This window comes from Pristiophorus japonicus, chromosome 2, assembly GCF_044704955.1.
Source record: "Pristiophorus japonicus isolate sPriJap1 chromosome 2, sPriJap1.hap1, whole genome shotgun sequence".
NCBI classification, from domain to species: Eukaryota; Metazoa; Chordata; class Chondrichthyes; family Pristiophoridae; genus Pristiophorus; species Pristiophorus japonicus.
Window position 1 is genome coordinate 372,132,392 of NC_091978.1, and position 21,205 is coordinate 372,153,596.

General features: G+C 49.9%; 1 protein-coding gene across 2 annotated transcripts in view; it reads right to left on the reverse strand.

The window, feature by feature from the left end:
• LOC139235113 (endothelial cell-specific chemotaxis regulator-like) overlaps positions 1-21,205 on the reverse strand; it is a 39,306-nt gene that overhangs the window by 4,471 nt on the left and 13,630 nt on the right. For both annotated transcript variants that reach the window (XM_070866301.1, XM_070866292.1), the window contains exons 3-7: positions 16,194-16,331; positions 12,576-12,656; positions 8,270-8,365; positions 6,873-6,897; positions 4,892-4,953 (exon numbers count right to left, since the gene is read on the reverse strand). In XM_070866301.1, the coding sequence (XP_070722402.1) occupies positions 4,892-4,953; positions 6,873-6,897; positions 8,270-8,365; positions 12,576-12,656; positions 16,194-16,331 (402 nt within the window). The remainder of the gene's footprint in view (positions 1-4,891; positions 4,954-6,872; positions 6,898-8,269; positions 8,366-12,575; positions 12,657-16,193; positions 16,332-21,205) is intronic.

Sequence of the window (21,205 nt, forward strand, 5' to 3'; positions counted from 1 at the left end):
GCATCCTCCTCGCAGCTCACACTGCCACCCAACTTTAATTAGTCTTAACATAAAAGTGGAAATTTTCACCAGCATTACTCACCAAATGTTTGCGGTTTTTCTGAGCGGGTAATCGGGTGTTGAGGGGCTCTCGGGAAAGACTTGCCCAATCTGTTTTTTTGTGATGTTGATTGAGTTATGTATGTAAACATTGTAACTGTGTAAGACTTGCCACCAGAGGGCGCAACTGTTGGAGGCCCAAGGGTCACCTGCACACCTCGTGCGAGGGAGTATAAAAGGTTTTCTGCCAGGCTGCTCAGGCACTCTGGAGTTGTATTAAAGAGACTAAGGTCACATCAGTTTTAGCTCACAGTACTAAGTCTTTTGGCATTCTTCCATATGTAACAGATTGAGGGATAAATATTGGCCCCCCAGACACCGGAGAGAACCCCCATGCTCTTTTTCCAATTGTGCGGTTCCTGGAGTGCAACGGGCAGCTGGCGGGGAGGGGCACACTGGGCTGCAACGCTGCCTCGGTGAGGGTATCCTTCCGTCCCTTCAAGGGACGGGCCATCGCCGCAGGGTCTGCAAAGGGAAAACAAACTTGCCTTCTCCCCGACGGCAGCCCCGATCCGGCTCGGCCAGCCGGGCACTCGAGCAGGGCGTTATCACCGGGCGATGCTACGGGGGCGGCGAGAGAAGGTCATTTCCAGTCCGGGGCGCTGCGCACGGCAATAGTGTCACGATCAGCGGGCGAAGGAGATCGGAGCGCAACGCCATAACCACCGCCGCAAACCTCCCGCCGAATTTAGCGGGAGTCGCTGATCTCACCGCGCCCAGTCGTGAAACCAATTTGCGCCCCGCGGAGGCGCTAACTGGAGGCGCAACGGAGCCCAATTTCGCCCCCCTCAAAGAGTGGTTGATGTGGGAACGACAATTGTTAAACTGCTGCCAATGTGGTTAATTCTAAAGATGGACTTAAGGTACAGTCTTAGGGGTCTTCCCCCTCCCCCCAAACCCCAAACCCCAAACCCCCCGGGCTACAGCTGATCTGGGATTTCTGATTCTGCCGTTGGATGTTGAAGTGAAATCGTGTGGCATTCATCTCTCAATTTAACGGGAACAATTAAAAATTAAAATCAAAAATGCGTAAATCTCCCACCTGCTGCTGTTTTTCGGTGCTAGGTTGGCAAGCGACTTCGTGCCAGGTTAGGGGCGGTTCTTGCATTGCCCATACCCACCAGGAAGGGCGTTGGGAACGCCCCGCCCGATTTCAGGGAGAACCCGAGCTGCCAACACGATTTCACTTCAACATCCAACGGCAGAATCAGAAATCCCAGATCCGCTGTAGCCCGGGGAGTTTGGGGTTTGGGGGGAGCAGGGGCAGACCCCCAAGACTATACCTTAGCAGAGGAGGCTCCCACCCAACGGATTCAGTTGTGCTTGAACCCAGAGCTCAAAACTCAACGGGGTAAATTTCTGTCTTCGCCAACTGGGCAGTATTGTGGCGGAACGGATCACCCACCTGGGTTATGACCCCACCCATTCTCAGTCTACTGACATCAACGCAACGTGTATCGGGCAGGTTCCGTGATGGGCAGGTTATACGCTCTGCCACATTGCCGCCCGTGCAGTAAATACTTGCTGTGGGGAAAGAGCGGGGGGGAGTGGGACTGATTGGATTGATTGTTCACAGAGCCAGCACAGGCTCGATGGGCCCAATGGCCTCCTTCAGTGCCGTATCATTCTGTGATTCTAATATCTAACCGGCTGCAACCGGTCTCCAATTCTCAATTTTCCCCCCAAGCTGTCTGGAACCCCCCCTTTGCTCGGACGCTGCCTCCCCGGTGATCAGTGACCATTCACCACGGGCGGTAGCTCAAGGAGTGGAGCTGGTGTGCCCAGGCGAACATGCGGCATGCCATCTCTCGCCCTCAGCACACCAGCCAATCGCCGGTCACATCGCAGGCGGCTGGTCTGATTGACCTGACACTCAACGGTTATCACGGAAAGAACTTCTCCCACACGTGGTTGAGATATATTCACAGAGCACAGCACACACAGCTCCTAACATGGCAGGCAGCTCTCTCGGAAGCCTCCGAAATCTGCCTATTTTTGTTTATTATTAACCCTGCACTTGCAGTACACAACACGTCCACATCCACTGTGTGGAGCTACAACATTACAAGCTTACAGACATTACACTTCTCCCTCCTTAATGAAGAAGCCATCATAACAAACATCATACATAACTTTCATGTTTATACATTACACAGGATATAAACTTATTTTTTTTTCCATATTTACAAATTTAACTTTACCACTTGTTTTCTGTTTTGAAGCGGATACCTTCGCTCTCGAACAGAACCTTCCAAACATGGCGTCGAATCTAAACTCCTTCGAGGCTCATCCTGAGGAACGTTTCCCTCCACGGAATTTCCTTGATTTTCATTTGAACTCACTAACTTCAGGCTCTTTGTTTTCCTGACTTGGACTCAGACTTTCATTCTGATTCTCTCCTGGATTTGTTTCCAGTACATTGGATTTAGGATTTGCTACTGGTGTATCAAAACTATCTGATGAGTCAGAAATAATTGAATCATTCCCACCTTCAACTCCTTCCATGTCTAATAAAATATGATCAATATGAACAAACCTAACCTGTCCATTATCAAACATCTTTACCAAATATGAGAGTACCACATATCTTCACCACTCTTCCTGGTAACCACTTTAACCATTTATGGTGATAGTTCTTCACTCTCACCTTCTGGTTTAATTTCACACTTCTCTCTTTTACTCTACCTTTATCATGATTCTCTTTCTGTCTTAATTGTGTCTCTTCTACGGACTGTGCCAAATTTGGCTTTAACAACGAGAATCTGGTTCGTGGCTGTCGTTTGAGAAACAACTCTGCTGGTGTTCTACCAGTAGTTGTATGAGGAGTATTTCGATATGTAATCAAAAAATTAGCCAATTTGTGATCCAATGACAACTGTCATTTCCTTGGATTTGGATCTAACATTTGTTTTATGAGGGCATGTTTTACAATTTGTACAGTGCACTCTGCTGCACCATTCGAAGCAGGATGGTATGGTGGGACCTTGGTATGTTTCACACCATTTTTGCTCATGAACTGTGCAAATTCTTCTGAACGAAATTGTGGTCCATTATCCGAAACAATCTCTTCAGGGAGGCCAAATGAAGAAAATAATTTATGTAAAATGTCCAATGCTTTACTTGTTGTTATTTTCCTCATTGGAAACAACACAACCCACTTCGAATGGCTATCAATCACAATGAACAATTGTTGTCCTTCTAACTCAGCAAAATCAATATGTAGCCTTTGCCACAACCTGGGAGGCCATTTCCATGGCTGTAATGGTACTGGTGGTGGTTGCTTGCTTACCGATTGCATGTCGTACACTGCCTCACGATGTACTCTATATCTTTATCAAGACCTGGCCACCATAAATAACTGTGTGCAAAACTCTTGGTCAAGCACATTCCCAGGTGCTGGTCATGGAGGTCTCCTAATAATTTGGACCTGAATTTATTTGGTATAACCACTCTTGCACCCCACATGATACAATCTTTATCGACTGATAATTCATTCCTACGAATGAAGGAAGAATGGATGTGTATCTTTGTCTGTTACCTGGTTTGGCCATCCATTTGCAATATACTCATACACCTTTGACATCACTGGGTCACTTTTGGTTGCTCTACCAATCTCTTCAGCTGTGACTGGCAGTTCATCAATGTATGAAAAATAAAACACTTCTTCCTTATCGGGTGTAACAATCTAGACATTGCATCAGCATTACTGTGATCAGCTGATTGTCTGTATTCAATATCATATGTATATGCTGACAAAATCAAAGCCCATCTCTGCATTCGGGCTGCAGCTAATGTTGGAACTGGGGACTTTGGATGGAGGATTGCTGTTAGGGGCTTATGGTCCGTAACGATGGTAAACTTACGACCATACAAGTATTTGTGAAACTTCTTGACCCCAAAAATTAATGCCAAAGCTTCCCTTTCAATTTGCGCATAATTACTCTCACTGGCACTGAGAGTGCGTGAAGCAAAAGCAATTGGTCTCTCCTCCCCACTACTTAATACATGAGAGATCACTGCCCCAACTCCATACGGAGAGGCATCACATGCTAGCTTAATCTCCTTAGATATGTCATAGCGAACTAACATGGTGCTCTCTACCAATTTGCTTTTACACTCCTTGAATGCTGTATCGCATTCTTTTTGACCACTTCCAATGGACCTGTTTTTTCAAAAGTTCATTCAGTGGATGTAATACTGCAGCCAAATTTGGTAGGAACTTCCCATACATCCACAGTGTGGAGCTACAACATTACAAGATTACAGACATTACAGTGGTGATGAAGGACAGGGATCAATAATCGATAGGGTCAGGTTCAGAACACACAAGGAAATGTCAAAACACATCTGAATGCTCCCAAGCTCCGTGCTGGTATCTGTAATGTGTGCTCCGGTGAGGATGCTCACAGGTTTGTAGAGCTGTTGAGTTGGGAGTGCCTTAGTCAGTCACGTGATGTTCACAAGACTCAATAAAACCCCAGCCAGTTGGGTTCGAGGGATCCACGATGGGGCAGGTGGTTGAGAGCCTGGTGGATGAACTGGTAATGTGTCATGTGATTGTTAAACCTTTGCTAATAAACTAACTAGTTCTGAATAGCAATGTGTTGCTATGAATTCTTAAGCCAAGAACCCATGAAGCAAATACATTACAGGGTCCAGATATGATCCATCACCATAGCCTCGCTCGACCTGTTTCTACACAATCTCCGATCTGACCGCTTACTTTGGTCATTCAGAACTGTTGCGTGACAAATGATTCAGCTTAAAAAGCAATTACAAAATCTATTCCTACCGATATCGGTATCCGTTGACTTTATGGAGATGAGAGTCACTTGGCCTTTATCGATGGCGCTCCTACATTAATTTTGTGGATAAGAAAAACACAATCAGGAGATAATCACATTCAGTGTCAGCTGTGGCTCAGTGGGCAGCACCCTCGCCTCGGAGTCAGGAGGTTGTGGGTTCAATCCCAGTCCAGGAACTGGAGCTCATAAATCCAGGCTGACACTCCCAATGCAGTACTGAGGGAGTGCCGCACTGTCAGAGAGGCAGTACTGAGGGAGCGCCGCACTGTCAGAGGGGCAGGACTGAGGGAGTGCCGCACTGTCGGAGGGGCAGTGCTGAATGAGCATCGCACTGTCGGAGGGGCAGTACTGAGGGAGTGCCGCACTGTCAGAGGGGCAGTGCTGAATGAGCATCGCACTGTCGGAGGGGCAGTACTGAGGGAGTGCCGCACTGTCGGAGCGGCAGTACTGAGGGAGCGGCGCACTGTCAGAGGGGCAGTACTGAGGGAGTGCCGCACTGTCGGAGGGGCAGTACTGAGGGAGTGCCGCGCTGTCGGAGGGGCAGTACTGAGGGAGTGCCGCACTGTCGGCGGGGCAGTGTTACCCACTGACATCTTAGTGGATCACATCGCCATTTTAGATTATACAAATGAACACTTATGGCTGTTGAACATTAATGTTCTACATCCAGGTACATGGATCATTAAAATGTCAGGAACAGGTACAGAAAATGATCAAAAAGGCTCATGGTATGCTGGCCTTTATATCTAGGGGACGGAATACAAGAGGGTAGAAGTTATGCTGCAGCTGTACAAACCCTGGTTAGACCACACCTGGAGCACTGTGAGCAGTTCTGGGCCCACACCTGGAGCACTGTGAGTAGTTCTGGGCCCACACCTGGAGCACTGTGAGCAGTTCTGGGCCCACACCTGGAGCACTGTGAGCAGTTCTGGGCCCACACCTGGAGCACTGTGAGTAGTTCTGGGCCCACACCTGGAGCACTGTGAGCAGTTCTGGGCCCACACCTGGAGCACTGTGAGCAGTTCTGGGCCCACACCTGGAGCACTGTGAGCAGTTCTGGGCCCACACCTGGAGCACTGGGAGCAGTTCTGGGCCCCACACCTGGAGCACTGTGAGCAGTTCTGGGCCCACACCTGGAGCACTGTGAGCAGTTCTGGGCCCACACCTGGAGCACTGGGAGCAGTTCTGGGCACCACACCTGGAGCACTGTGAGCAGTTCTGGGCACCACACCTGGAGCACTGTGAGCAGTTCTGGGCACCACACCTTACGGAGGGGAAATTGGCCTTGGAGGGTTTACCAGAGTGATACCCGGCACTCCAAGGGTTAAGTTACGAGGGGAGATTACACAAACTGGGGTTGTATTCCCTGGGATTTAGAAGGTTAAGGGTTGATCTGATCGAAGTTTTCAGGATATTAAGGGGAACAGAGAGGGTAGATAGAGAGAGACTATTCCCGCTGTTTGGGGAGTCTGGGACTAGGGACAGAGTCTAAACATTGGAGCCAGACCTTTCAGGAGTGAAATTAGGAAACACTTCTACACACACAGGGTGGGAGAAGTTTGGAACTCTCTTCCACAAACGGCAATTGATGCTGGGTCAATTGTTAATTTTTAATCTGAGATTGATTGATTTTTGCTAACCAAAATATTAAGGGATTTGGGCCAAAGGCGGGTAGATGGAGTTAGGTCACAGATCAGCCACGATCTCATTGAATGACCGAATAGGCTCGAGGAGCTGAATGGCCTCCTCCTGTTCCTATGGCAACAGAACTTTTCACAAGAGGAGTACGTTGAGGACTGAATGGACAGGATGGTGTGTGGAGGTTTCTGATATCCCATTATCCGTTTGAGGAACTGTGCAGCCCAGAATTGCCCAATGAACTGTGGGGTGAGAGCCAGAGCTGTGAGTTCAAACGGCTGCACCTCTCTCACCACCGCGGACCATGCTATTTGAATAAATTCTACTCACTTGTCCGATGTGGTGTCTTTCGCCTCTGTTCAAGTAACAGAAATAAAATAACTTAAAATGTGGAAAAGATCGACATGGGCTGATCTATTCCTTGAGTATGCATCGCTGCATCAGTAACATTCCCGCTGCATTTTTCCCATTGAAACACAACCGATCTCATAAGAACATAAGAATTAGGAGCAGGAGTCGGCCATTCGGCCCCTCGAGCCTGCTCCGCCATTCAATAAGATCATGGCTGATCTTCGACCTCAACTCCACTTTCCCGCCCGATCACCATATCCCTCGATTCCCTTAATATCCAAAAATCTATCGATCTCAGCCTTGAATATACTCAAAGACTGAGCCTCCACAGCCCTCTGGGGCAGAGAATTCCAAAGATTCACCACCCTTTGAGTAAAGAAATTCCTCCTCATCTCAGTCCTAAATGGCCGAGCCCTTATCCTGAGACTGTGACCCCTGGTTCTAGACTCCCCAGCCCGGGGGAAACATCCTCCCTGCATCTACCCTGTCAAGCTCTGTAAGAATTTTGTATGTTTCAATGAGATCACCTCTCATTCTTCTAAACTCTAGAGAATATCGGCCTAGTCTACTCAATCTCTCCTCATAGGACAACCCCCCCATCCCAGGAATCAGTCTGGTGAACCTTCGCTGCACTCCCTCTATGGCAAGTATATCCTTCCTTAAGTAATTAACCCCATTCACCAGCTCTTTCCCCATAGCCCGGCAAATGTTTCCTTTGCCGATGAGCTGAGCCTATATTTCACCATGTGCTAAGGTTTATAAGGCACCAACAAAAATACACGACTGTGAGCATAGGCAGAAAATACAATCGCATTACATGAGGAGAAACTGTTGCTCATAGGTTTGGGGGATTTCACAGAACGGTTACAGCATGGGAGGAGGCCATTCGGCCCGTCGGGCCTGTGCCGGCTCTCTGCAAGAGCACCTCAGCCAGTCCCACTCCCCCGTCCTTTCCCTGGAGCCCTGCAAAATGTTTTCCTTCAGGGACTTATCCAACTCCCTTTTGAAAGCCACGATTGAGTCTGCCTCCACCACCCTCTCAGGCAGCGCATTCCAGATCCTAACCACTCGCTGCGTAAAAACGTTTTCCCTCGTGTCGCCTTTGGGTCTTCTGCCAATCGCCTTAAATCTATGTCGTCTGGTTCCCGACCTTTCCACCAATGGGAACAGTTTCTCTCGATCTACTCTGTCCAGACCCCTCATGATTTTGAACACCTCGATCAAATCTCCTCTCAACCTTCTCTGCTCCAAGGAGAACAACCCCAGCTTCTCCAGTCTCCCCACGTAACTACAGTCCCTGATCCCTGGGACCATTCCCGTAAACCTTCCCAGTTCCCGCGTTGTAGACCGCATACTGAAAGGAAATGCTACTGTACCTCGCTTCTTCTTCCGATAGTTTCTGCATTTGAATCTCAGAACAATGAGGCTGGTGAGAACCACCATTGCGATTATAAGGACCAAGATGAGCTTTTCTAAAATAACGGAAAGTGGGGACAATAGTTAGAGCAAAACATCTCAAATAAAACATTTCAAGAGCTGGTTGAAAATAGACTCGTTAACATGGACCCTAGTGAAGAAAACAAGACAGAATTGCATTTATATAGCGCCTTTCATGACCGCCGGATGTCTCAAAGCACTTTACAGCCAATGAAGCACTTTTGAAGTGTAGTCACTGTTGTAATGTGGGAAACGCAGCAGCCAATTTGTGCACAGCAAGCTCCCACACACAGCAATGTGATAAATGACCGGATAATCTGTTTTAGTGATGTTGGTTGAGTGATAAATATTGGGCCCAGGACACCGGGGATAACTTCCCCTGCTCTTCTTCAAAATAGTGTCGTGGGATTTTTTACGCCCACTTGAGAGAGTAGATGGAGCTTTCATTAGTCGAGGAGTTTGTTAAAACATCATACAGGAACCTCGGGTATATAAATAGAAGATAGAGTACAAAAGCAAGGAAGTTATGCTAAACCTGTATAAATCACTGTTAGGCCTCAGCTGGAGTATTGTGTCCAATTCTGGGCACCACACTTTAGGAAGGATGTGAAGGCCTTAGAGAGGGTGCAGAGGGAGATTTACGAGAATGGTTCCAGGGATGAGGGACTTCAGTGACGGGGATAGACTGGAGAAGCCGGGGTTGTTCTCCTTGGAGCAGAGAAGGTTGAGAGGAGATTTGATCGAGGTGCTCAAAATCCTGAGGGGTCTGGACAGAGTAGATCGAGAGAAACTGTTCCCATTGGTGGAAGGGTCGGGAACCAGAGGACACAGATTGACGATAATCGGCGATGGAACCGGAGGGGGAGAGGAGGAAAATGTTTTTACGCAGCGAGTTGTTGTGATCTGGAATGCGCTGCCTGAAAGGGCGGTGGGAGCAGATTCAATAGTAACTTTCAAACGGGGAATTGGATAAATACTTAATCGAATTCCAGAGTTGAGCCAAGAGTGACTGCTGAGTAAAACCGACGTCAATGTGACTCAGGGGAAAACTCTCCACTGGCTGGAGCCATACCCAGCACAAAGGAAGATGGTTGTGGTGGTTGGAGGTCAATCATCACAGCCCCAGGACATCGCTGCAGGAGTTCCTCAGGGCAGTGTCCTCGGCCCAACCATCTTCAGCTGCTTCATCAATGACCTTCCCTCCATCATAAGATCAGAAGTGGGGATGTACAAGGCATCAGTCAGGAGTGTGATGGAACACTCTCCACTTGCCTGGATGAGTTGCAGCTCCAACAACACACGAGAAGCTCGACACCATCCAGGACAAAGCAGCCCCTTGATTGGCCCCCCCATCCCCCACCTTTAACAAGATGCACTGCAGCAACTCGCCAAGGCTTCTTCGGCAGCACCTCACAAACCCACGACCTCTACCACCTAGATCATCATCATCATCATAGGCAGTCCCTCGGAATCGAGGAAGACTTGCTTCCACTCCCAAAGTGAGGTCTCTGGTGGCTGAAGAGTCCAATACGAGAGCCACAGACCCTGTCACAGGTGGGACAGACATTCATCGAGGGAAGGGGTGGGTGGGGCTGGTTTGCCGCACGCTCCTTCCGCTGTCTGCGTTTGACCTCTTCACGCTCTTTGCGTTGAGACTTGAAGAATTCAGCGCCCTCCCGGACTCACTTTCTCCACCTCGGGCGGTCTGCGGCCAGGGTCTCCCAGGTGTCAGTGGTGATGTCGCACTTTACCAGGGAGGCTTTGAGGGTGTTCTTATAACGTTTCCGCTGCCCACTATAGGGGGTGGTCTTGGGGGTCAGGTTCACTTCTGACCTTCTGAGCAGTTCGAACTGCTCCCACTCCCTGGGATCTAGACTTTGGATTTATTTGACGATGTGACAAAGTGCAGCAGACAAATGGTTTTGGTGCAAGAAACTTGGATTTTATTCAGGAAAGAAAAGTACAATGTCAAAACTCACAATCTGTAGAATAAGGAACACTTTATTACACATACAAAAGGGGTAACAGAAAATAATACACCTCCCACTCCCAATGCCTAAATCTGACTAGGTTAAACTCCAGGACAATAGGGATAATGCTCACCAATCCTCTTATTGACAGTTAGTGGTGTTTTGCAGTTTCGGGGTTCACTGGACTCTGTAGGTTCTGCTTGCCATACCCCAAACGTCGTGGAAGGCTTCTTGCTGCGTAGCCTTCAGTTGGGTAGAGTCCGCTGATGCAGTAGGGCGCGGTTTGGATTATGGGGCGAGTACCCACTTTCTTCCTTCAGCAGTAGGTTTTAAAGCTCTTTTTGGTAATATTTAACCTGTTGGTAGCCAGGAACAGATTGTAGAGTGGAAAACCTTCGAATCTTCGGTTTCTTCCTTAGGATTCGTCGATCGCGGTGGTTCGGTGTTACCACGTTGGCTGTGGTCAGTTGTTGCCGCGATGAGTTGGTGATGTCCAAAGTCCCTGGGAACTGCTTTTCTCAGCCGTTTTGATGAGGTTCTTCCTGCTTCTTCGGTGCCGTCGAGGTCGAAGACGCTGATGCTCAGAAGGCTCCAGAAGCCTGTGTAGAAGGCCGTGTAGCAAGCTCTGTCTAACCCGTAAAACAGGGCCTCAGTTATACTTTGAGAGCCTTTCTAATCTACGTGCCAAATCAAACCCGATTCTTTGCCTTAGTTTTGGCGGGCTCGATAATTCTTTGTTAAATTTTGGCGGCTCGTTAACGATAACTTGTTTAGGACGTGTTGATCTGTTGAATTTGGGTTGTGATTGTGAAAATTATTTTTGGTGTTTACGTTGTCTGCCTAGGCCTGGGTTTTCCATGCAGGCCGGAAAAGTGATTAACATTATGCATGTGCTAGATGGGTTTCATGCTTAGAGCTGTGGCTCCAGTTGGGTCCCAACCAGTGTTTTGTAAAGGTTCATCATAATCTACTTGCTTTTGTACTGTATACCTCTATTTATGAAGCCCAGGATCCTGTATGTTTTTTTAACCGCTTTCTCAACCTGCCCTGCCACCTTCAACAATTTGTGCACACATACCCCCGGGTCTCTCTGTTCATGCACTCCCTTTAGGATTGTACCCTTTAGTTTATATTGTGTCTCCTTGTTTTCCTGACCAAAATGTATAACTTTGCACTTTTCTGCATTAAATTTCATCTGCCCCATGTCTGCCCATTCCACCAGCCTGTCTATGTCCCCCTGAAGTCTATCACTATCCTCATCACTGTTCACTATACTTCCAAGTTTTGTGTTAGCTGCAAATGTTGAAATTGTGCCCTGTACACCCAAGTCCAAGTCATTGATATATATCCAGAAAAGCAGTGGTCCCAGTACCGACCACGGGGAACACCACTGTATACCTCCCTCCAGTCCCAGAAACAACCGTTCACCATTACTCTCTGTTTCCTGTCACTGAGCCAATTCCGTATCCATGCTGCCACTGTCCCTTTGGGTTTCGGTAAAGGATATATTGCCATATATATCCTTCAGGCAAAGATGGGTAGGAGTGTGGAACTCCCTCCCACAGAAAGCGGTCAATTGTGGCTCGATTAATAATATGAAACCCGGGATTGATAGAATCAGGCTACACAAGGGTATTAATGATACAACCCAAGGCGGGTGGGTGGATTTAGGTCACAGATCAGCCACAATCTCATTGAATGGTCTCCTCCTGCTCCTCTGTGTTGTTGGAACAATTGGTTTGTTCAATAGACAAGAATAACCTCCCTCACCCACCCACCCACCTGCCCTCCATTGATACAGAACCCCCCCCCCCATCGCCCTCCATTGATACAGAACGACCCACCCCATCGCCCTCCATTAATACAGAATCCTCCCCCCATCGCCCTCCATTGATACAGAACCCCCCCCCCATCGCCCTCCATTGATACAGAACCCCCCCCCCCATCGCCCTCCATTGATACAGAACCCCCCCCCCCATCGCCCTCCATTGATACAGAACCCCCCCCCCCATCGCCCTCCATTGATACAGAACCCCCCCCCCATCGCCCTCCATTGATACAGAACCCCCCCCCCCATCGCCCTCCATTGATACAGAACCCCCCCCCCCATCGCCCTCCATTGATACAGAACCCCCCCCCCCCCCCATCGCCCTCCATTGATACAGAACCCCCCCCCCCATCGCCCTCCATTGATACAGAATGACACCCCACCCCCCACACCCGCCTACGCGCCCTCCATTGATACAGCACCCTGTGTGAAATGAATGCTTCTTACTGGCACTTAAAGACCCTCCAGGTGAATCTCTGTTTGTGTCCAAGCCGTTCCTGGAACTGTCACTCGGAGACAGAGACGGCCCTAGTGATAGATAAAGATAATAAAACCTTAAGTCATTTATCATCACATGAGAGAGCAGAACTGCAAAGGTTAGCGACATCACAGCCTCGAAGTAGGTCTTGCTCGCTTAACTCAAGAGCAGAGACTCACCGCGCTGTCTCCCTCTGTGGGCCAGTGTTGGAAACAGTCATAAATGCAACTACAAATTAAAGTTGAATTGTTCAACTTAAACCACCGGGACTGGGCTGCTCCTGACAAGAGGTATTTATATTCTAAACACACTTTAATAAAGGTGACGACCATCACACAGCACAGGAGGAGGCCATTGGGCCCATCGAGCCTGTGCCGGCTCTGTGACAGAGCGATCCACTCAGTCCCACTCCCCCCGCTCTTTCCCCACAGCCCGGAAAATGCTCCTTTTCAAGTATTGATCAAATTCCCTTTTGAAAGTTACTATTGAATCGCTCCCACCACAACAACAACAACCTGTATTTATATAGCGCCTTTCACGTAGTGAAACATCCCAAGGCGCTTCACAGGAGTGTTATGTAATAAAAATTTGACACCAAGCCGCATAAGGAGAAATTAGCGCAGGTGAAAAGAGGTAGGTTTTAAGGAGCCTCTTGAAGGAGGAAAGAGAGGCGGAGAGGTTTAGGGAGGGAGTTCCAGAGCTTGGGGCCCAGGCAACAGAAGGCACGGCCACCAATGGTCGAACGATTATAATCAGGGATGCTCAAGAGGACAGAATTAGAGGAGCGCAGACATCTCTGAGGGGGGGGGGGGGTTGTGGGGCCGGAGGAGATTACAGAGATAGGGAGGGGCGAGGGCCATGGAGGGATTTGAAAACAAGGATGAGAATTTTGAAATCAAGGCATTGCTTAACTGGGAGCCAATGTAGGTCAGCGAGCACAGGGGGTGATGGGTGAGCGAGACTTGGTGCGAGTTAGGACACGGGGCAGTGAGCACAGGGGGTGATGGGTGAGTGGGACTTGGTGCGAGTTAGGACACGGGGCAGTGAGCACAGGGGGTGATGGGTGAGTGGGACTGGGTGTGAGTTAGGACACGGGGCAGTGAGCACAGGGGGTGATGGGTGAGCGGGACTCGGTGCAAGTTAGGACACGGGGCAGTGAGCACAGGGGGTGATGGGTGAGCGGGACTTGGTACGAGTTAGGACACGGGGCAGTGAGCACAGGGTTGACAGGTGAGCGGGACTCAGTGCAAGTTAGGACATGGGGCAGTGAGCACAGGGGGTGATGGGTGAGCGGGATTCGGTGCGAGTTAGAACACGGGGCAGTGAGCACAGGGGGTGATGGGTGAGCGGGACTCGGTGCGAGTTAGGACATGGGGCAGGGAGCACAGGGGGAGATGGGTGAGCGGGACTCGGTACGAGTTAGGACACGGGGCAGCCGAGTATTGGATCACTTCTAGTTTATGTAAGGTAGAATGTAGGAGGCCAGCCAGGAGTGCATTGGAATAGTCAAGTCTGGAGATAACAAAGGCATGGATGAGGACTTCAGCAGCAGATGAGCTGAGGCAAGAACAGAGACCGGCGATGTTATGGAGGTGGAAACGCTGTGAATGTGTGGCTGGAAACTCATTTCAGGGTCAAATATGACACCGAGGTTGTGAACAGTCTGGTTCAGTCTCAGACAGGAGTTGGGGAGAGGGATGGAGTAGGTAGCTAGGGAACGGAGTTTGTGGCGGGGACTGAACACAATGGCTTCTGTCTTCCCAATATTCAATTGGAGAAAATTTCTGCTCATGCAGAACTGGATGTGGGACAAGCAGTCTGACAATTTAGAGACTGTGGAGGGGTGGGGAGAAGTGGGGGTGAGGGAGAGCTGGGTGTCATCAGCGTACATGGGGAAACTGACGCTGTGTTTCCGGATGATGTCTCCAAGGGGCAACATATAGATGGGGAATAGAAGGGAGCCAAGGACAGATCCTTGGGGGACACCAGAGGTAACAATGTGGGGGTGGGAAGAGAAGCCATTGCAGGTGGTTCTCGGGCTACGGTTAGATGGATAAGAATGGAACCGGGCGAGTGCAGTCCAGTGTCGTGGAAATCAATGGGGCAGAGCCACGGCAGAATATGCGTGAATACGCAGTCTCCAGAGAATACAACGCCGACACCAGCAAAGACCTGCCGATCCAGGCCGACTGGAACAACCTACCACCAACCCCGTCTCCAATCCAACTATTTACAATCTATATTAATGATTTGGATGAAGGGACCGAGTGTAATGTAACCAAGTTTGCTGATGATACAAAGATGGGTGGGAAAGCAAATTGTGAGGAAGACACAAAAAATATACAGAGGGCTATAGACAGGCTAAGTGAGTGGGCAAAGATCTGACAGGTGGAGTATAATGTGGGAAAATGTGAGGTCATGCACTTTGGCAGAAAATATGGGGATCGGGCGGGAAAGTGGAGTTGAGGTCGAAGATCAGCCGTGATCTTACTGAATGGCGGAGCAGGCTCGAGGGGCAGCTGTGACTCTATCATTCCTAAGTTTCGTGATACAGAACGTAACATAAGAGCATAAGAAATCGGAGCAGGAGTTGGCCATTCGGCCCCTTGAGCCTAATGCGCCTGATCATGGACTCAGCTCCACTTCCCCACCCGCTCCCCATAACCCTTCACTCCCTTATCGTTCAAAAATCTGTCCATCCCACCTTAAATATATTCAATGACCCAGCCTCCACAGCTCTCTGGAGCAGAGAATTCCACAGATTCACCACCCTCAGAGAAGAAATTGTCCGGCTGCTCATTTGCAGTGCTCTGAAGAACACTGAGATTACTGAACACTGCGGAATCGGACAAATTAATTCTCATCCGTTCAAGCCTTATTTTTTTGTTGCATACTTCTGAAGTCTCCTTTACAGTCTCCGCAAGATCCTAGGAGGATCCCCTGGGAGGACAGACGCACCAACATTAGCGTCCTCGATCAGCCCAACATCCCCAGCATCGAAGCACTGACCACACTCGACCAGCTCCGCTGGGCAGGGCCACATTGTCCGCATGCCAGACACGAGACTCCCAAAGCAAGCGCTCTACTCGGAACTCCTTCACGGCAAACGAGGGCAGAGGAAACGTTACAAGGACACCCTCTAAGCCTCCCTGATAAAGTGTAACACCCCCACTGACACCTGGGAGTCCCTGGCCAAAGACCAGTCCGCCCTAAGTGGAGGAAGTGCATTTGGGAGGGCGCTGAGCTCCTCGAGTATCATTGCCAAGAGCATGCAGAAACCAAGCGCAGGCAGCGGAAGGAGCGTGCGGCAAACCAGTCCCACCCTCCCCTTCCCTCAACCACTGTCTGTCCCACCCTCCCTTTCCCTCAACCACTGTCTGTCCCACCTGTGACAGGGACTGTGGTTCTTGTATTGGACTGTTCGGCCACCTAAGGACTCATGTTGCGAGTGGAAGCAAGTCTTCCTCGATTCCGAGGGACTGCCTATGATGATGATGATGATTTCCAAAACCCGCCCGCACTGCACTTTCGAGCAAGCCAGCTCGGGAGAAAGAAACCTGGGGAGACTTTTGATGCACAAACCTTACCAGTGACGGGGGCCCGGGTTACTGCACGCGCTGTGGACACAAAAGCAAGTCCCAAGATATCAGAGTTTGTTTTCGAACCGGAGGACGACGGAGATTCCGAGCTTGTTTGAGATGCTGATGGCGAGTCAGTGCTTCCTCCTAAAGGGACACAATACATTAGCACGGACATCTGGTACAACAACAACTGGCATTTATATAGCACCTATAATGTAGTGAAACGTCCCGAGCCGCTTCACAGGAGGGACAAAACATGTGACACCGAGCCACATAAGGAGAAATTAGCGCAGGTGACCAAAAGCTTGGCCAAAGAGGTAGGTTTTAAGGAGCGTCTTGAAGGAGGAAAGAGAGGTAGAGATGTTTAGGGAGGGAGTTCCAGAGCTTGGGGCCCAGGCAACAGAAGACACGGCCACCAATGGTGGAGCGATTATAATCAGGGATGCTCAGGAGGGCAGAATTAGAGGAGCGCAGAGATCTCGGGAGGTTGTGGGGCTGGAGGAGGTTACAGAGATAGGGAGGGAGCGAGGGCCATGGAGGGATTTGAACACAATGATGAGAATTTTCAAAGGGCAAAAGTTCTGAGAAGCAGCCTCAGGGTGGAAGTAGTTCCTCCGTTGGCCCTTACCCAAGTGTTCCTGGGTTTGGGTTTGTGATGTCTGCAGATAGAACACGCTCCCCTCTGCTGGGACCTCGGAGAGGGGTGCAGAGGGGATTCACCAGAATGGTATCAGAGATGAGGGACTTCAGTGACTGAAGAAGCTGGAATCACAGAACGGTTACAGCACAGAAGGAGGCCATTCGGCCCATCGAGCCCGTGCCGGCTCTCTGAAAGAGCACTTCAGCCAGTCCCACTCCCCCACCCTTTCCCCGGAGCCCGGTAAATGTTTTTCCTCCAGAATCTGGGGTTGTTCTTGTTATGTCTGTGAAGTACCTATGAATGACTCCATGAGGCAGTGTGTTGTACTCAAACTGTAGTGACCTTGGTCCTTTATTCGTAACTCCAGAGTGAGACACAAGCATGGTGGGCAGCCTTTTATACTGGGCCCTGCACACCTATGCAGGTGATACTCAGATCTCCCACCACAGTGCCCTCTGGTGGACAGCCTCTGCCACAGGGGCAGGAAACCCCGGTGTCCACCAGTTGCACCCTCTAGTGGTGCCAGCATAGTATATACACGTGTAAATCTTATTGATAAGTACATCAGGTAACAAGTCTCCATCTTATGCAACTATACAATAACTACACAGAGAGTGTATCTAAAGTCTGCATATATAACAGTTCTCCTTAGAGCGGAGAAAGTTAAGGGGAAGGTTAATAGAGGTGTTCAAAATCATGGGGGTTTTAATAGAGTAAATAAGGAGAAAGTATCTGGTATGGTAGCGTAGTATTGATGTAATTGGACCAGTAATCCAGGGGCCTGGACTAATGACCCGGAGACAAGGGTTCAAATCCCCCCACGGCAGCTGGGGAATTTAAATTCAATAAATCTGGAATAAAAAGCCAGAGTCAGTAATGGTGACCATGGAACTACCGGATTGTTTTAAAAACCCTTTGAGTTCACTGGTGTCCCTTTAGGGAAGGAAATCTGCCGCCCTTACCCGGTCTGGCCGATATGTGACTCCAGACCCACAGCAATGTGATCAACCATTAACTGCCCGTGGAATTGTGGCTCACCACCACCTTCTCAAGGGCAATTAAGGATGGGCAATAAATGCCGGCCTGGCCAGCGACACCCACATCCCAGAAACTAATTTTTAAAAACTATTTCTACTGGCAGAAGGAGGTCGGTAACGAGAGGACACGGATTGATGATAATCGGCAAAAGAGCCAAGAGGGAGAGGAGGAGAATGCGTTTACGCAGCGAGTTGTTGTGATCGGGAACGCGCTGCCTGAAAGGGCGGTGGGAGCAGATTCAATAGTAACTTTCAAACCGGGAATTGGATAAATACTTGAAAAGGAAACATTTGCCGGGCTGTGGGGAAAGAGCGGGGGGAGTGGGACGGATTGGATCGCTCTGTCACAGTCAGGGACCAGTAGATGGAGCACTATAACCACACGAGGTGTTCCAAGGAGGAGAATATTATTGCTAGGCTGCTCGTTCACGCTGAATCACAGACAGAAAGTGTCACATAAACAAGCTAGCGGTGAACCCGGCTCACGTACACAGCACTGCAAACTGTGCTGGTCCCGAGTACCTCAGTAAAGTTTACACAATACAGGAACATCACGGTCTCGTGTCCTCGCCGATCGCTCTCCGCATCGTCCGAGGCACAGCGAGCGTGACTGTAGGACGCGACAGTGCAGACAGCTCAGCATCCTATTGTTCAGGGTGGGACCCCGCTCTCAGGGACCCCCCCCTCGACAGGGTAGCCGAGTCGGAGCAACAAGTGCTGTGGGCTTTCCCTCACCTGTACTCCACTGAGGAGGGGGGGGGGACCATACTGAATCTACATCAGAGAAAGAAAGACAGAGAGAGAGAGAGAGAGAGAGGGAGAGAAAGGGGAAGAGAGAGAGAGAGAGAGAGAGAAGGGAAGAGAGAGAGACAAAGAAAGAGAGAGAGAGAGGGGAAGAGAGAGAGAGAGAGAGAGGGGAAGAGAGAGAGAGAGAGAGAGATAGAGAAAGAGAGAGAGAGAGAGAAAGCGAGAGAGAGAAAGAGAAAGAGAGGGGAAGAGAGAGAGACAAAGAAAGAGAGAGAGAGGGGAAGGGAGAGAGAGAGAGAGAGAGGGGAAGAGAGAGAGAGAGAGAGAGAAAGCGAGAGAGAGAAAGAGAAAGAGGGGGAGGAGAGAGAGACAAAGAAAGAGAAAGAGAGAGGGGAAGAGAGAGAGAGAAAAAGTGACAGACAGAGAGAGAAAAGAAGGAAGAACGTGCATTTCTATAGCGCCTTTCACGACCTCAGGACGTCCCAAAGCACTTTACAGCCAATGAAGTACTTTTTGGAGTGCAGTCACTGTTGTAATGTGGGAAACGCGGCAGCCAATTTGTGCACAGCAAGCTCCCTCACACAGCAATGTGATAATGATCTGGTAACGGGGGAGAAATTGCCTCCTTTTCCCCCGTTACCGACTCTGGGGTGCCATCACGGGGCACTGGGCGCGGCAAAAGTACCGACACCCGCGAACGTCCCTTGCGGGCGAGCGACGGCGGTAAACTTCTAATGCCACGATTCCCTGCGCCGGGAGGTCGTGACCTCACCCAGTGTGCAGCGCCCTGTTACCGCCCCGGATGTGAACTTCGCTCCTGCCCCCTGCAGGCGTGGAGACCGGCAGCTGCCGAGGTGGTGTGACGGATGCCGGCCGCTGGGGGGAGCGGCCGTTAAGGGGACTGGCGGCGAGGTGGGGGAGACATTTTAATCAGCCCTCAGATCGTTTTCTTCAAATCGTCCTCTGCCGCGAAATTGCCGACTGCTGGAAGTGTGGTGCACGCACCCCGTTTCTCGTGTTTTCACCGGCGCGGTGGGTGCCTTGGTCTTGCGAGCAAAATTCCGCTCTTTGGCTTTTTTGTCCAGGCGAAAGTCAGTCACAATGGTGGGGGGGAATCGGGGGGGGGGATATGGGGGGTGACTACATGAGGCGGGGATACGGGGGGTGAGTAAACAAGGGCGTGTACACGAGGGGGGGGGATACGGGGGGATACAGGGGGTGTGTACATGAGAGGAGTACGTGTTATGCTCTTCCTGTACTATGTGGGAAGTCAGGGACGCTTTCGGTGTCCCTGACGACTACGTGTGCGGGAAGTGTATCCGCCTGCAGCTCCCGACGGACCGCATTGTGACACTGGAGCTGTGGGTGGATTCACTCTGGAGCATCCACGATGTTGAGAATGACGTGAATAGCACATTTAGTGAGTTGGTCTTACCGCAGGTAAAGGGTACACAGCCAGATAGGGAATGGAAGACCAACAGGAAGAGCAGTGGAAGGAAGGTAGTGCAGGGGACCCCTGCAGTCATCACCCTGCAAAACAGATACACTGCTTTGGGTACTGTTGAGGGGAATGACTCATCAGGGGAGGGCAGCAGCAGCCAAGTTCATGGCACCGTGGCTGGCTCTGTTGCACAGGAGAGCAGGAAAAGAGGAGAGCTATAGTGATAGGGGATTCAATTGTAAGGGGAATAGATAGGCGTTTCTGCAGCCGCAACCGAGACTCCAGGATGGTATGTTGCCTCCCTGGTGCAAGGGTCAAGGATGTCTCGGAGCGGGTGCAGGACATTCTGAAAAGGGAGGGTGAACAACCAGTTGTCGTGGTGCACATTGGTACCAACGATATAGGTAAAAAACGGGATGAAGTCCTACAAGACGAATTTAGGGAGCTAGGAGCTAAATTAAAAAGTAGGACCTCAAAAGTAGTAATCTCAGGATTGCTACCAATGCCACGTGTTAGTCAGAGTAGGAATCGCAGGATAGCGCAGATGAATACGTGGCTTGAGGAGTGGTGCAGCAGGGAGGGATTCAAATTCCTGGGACATTGGAACCGGTTCTGGGGGAGGTGGGACCAGTACAAACCGGACGGTCTGCACCTGGGCAGGACCGGAACCAATGTCCTAGGGGGAGTGTTTGCTAGTGCTGTTGGGGAAGAGTTAAACTAACATGGCAGGGGGATAGGAACCTATGCAGGAAGACAGAGGGAAGTAGAATGGGGGCAGAAGCAAAAGATAGAAAGGAGAATAGTAAAATTGGAGGGCAGAGAAACCTAAGGCAAAAAGCAAAAAGGGCCACATTACAGCAAAATTCTAAAGGGCGAAGTGTATTAGAAAGACAAGCCTGAAGGCTCTGTGCCTCAATGCGAGGAGTATTCGGAATAAGGTGGACGAATTAACTGCACAGGTAGCAGTTAACAGGTATGATGTAATTGGCATCACGGAGACATGGCTCCAGGGTGACCAGGGCTGGGAACTCAACATCCAGGGATATTCAACATTTAGGAAGGATAGACAGAAAGGAAAAGGAGGTGGGGGGCGTTGCTGGTTAAAGAAGAAATTAATGCAATAGTAAGAAAGGACATTAGCTTGGATGGTGTG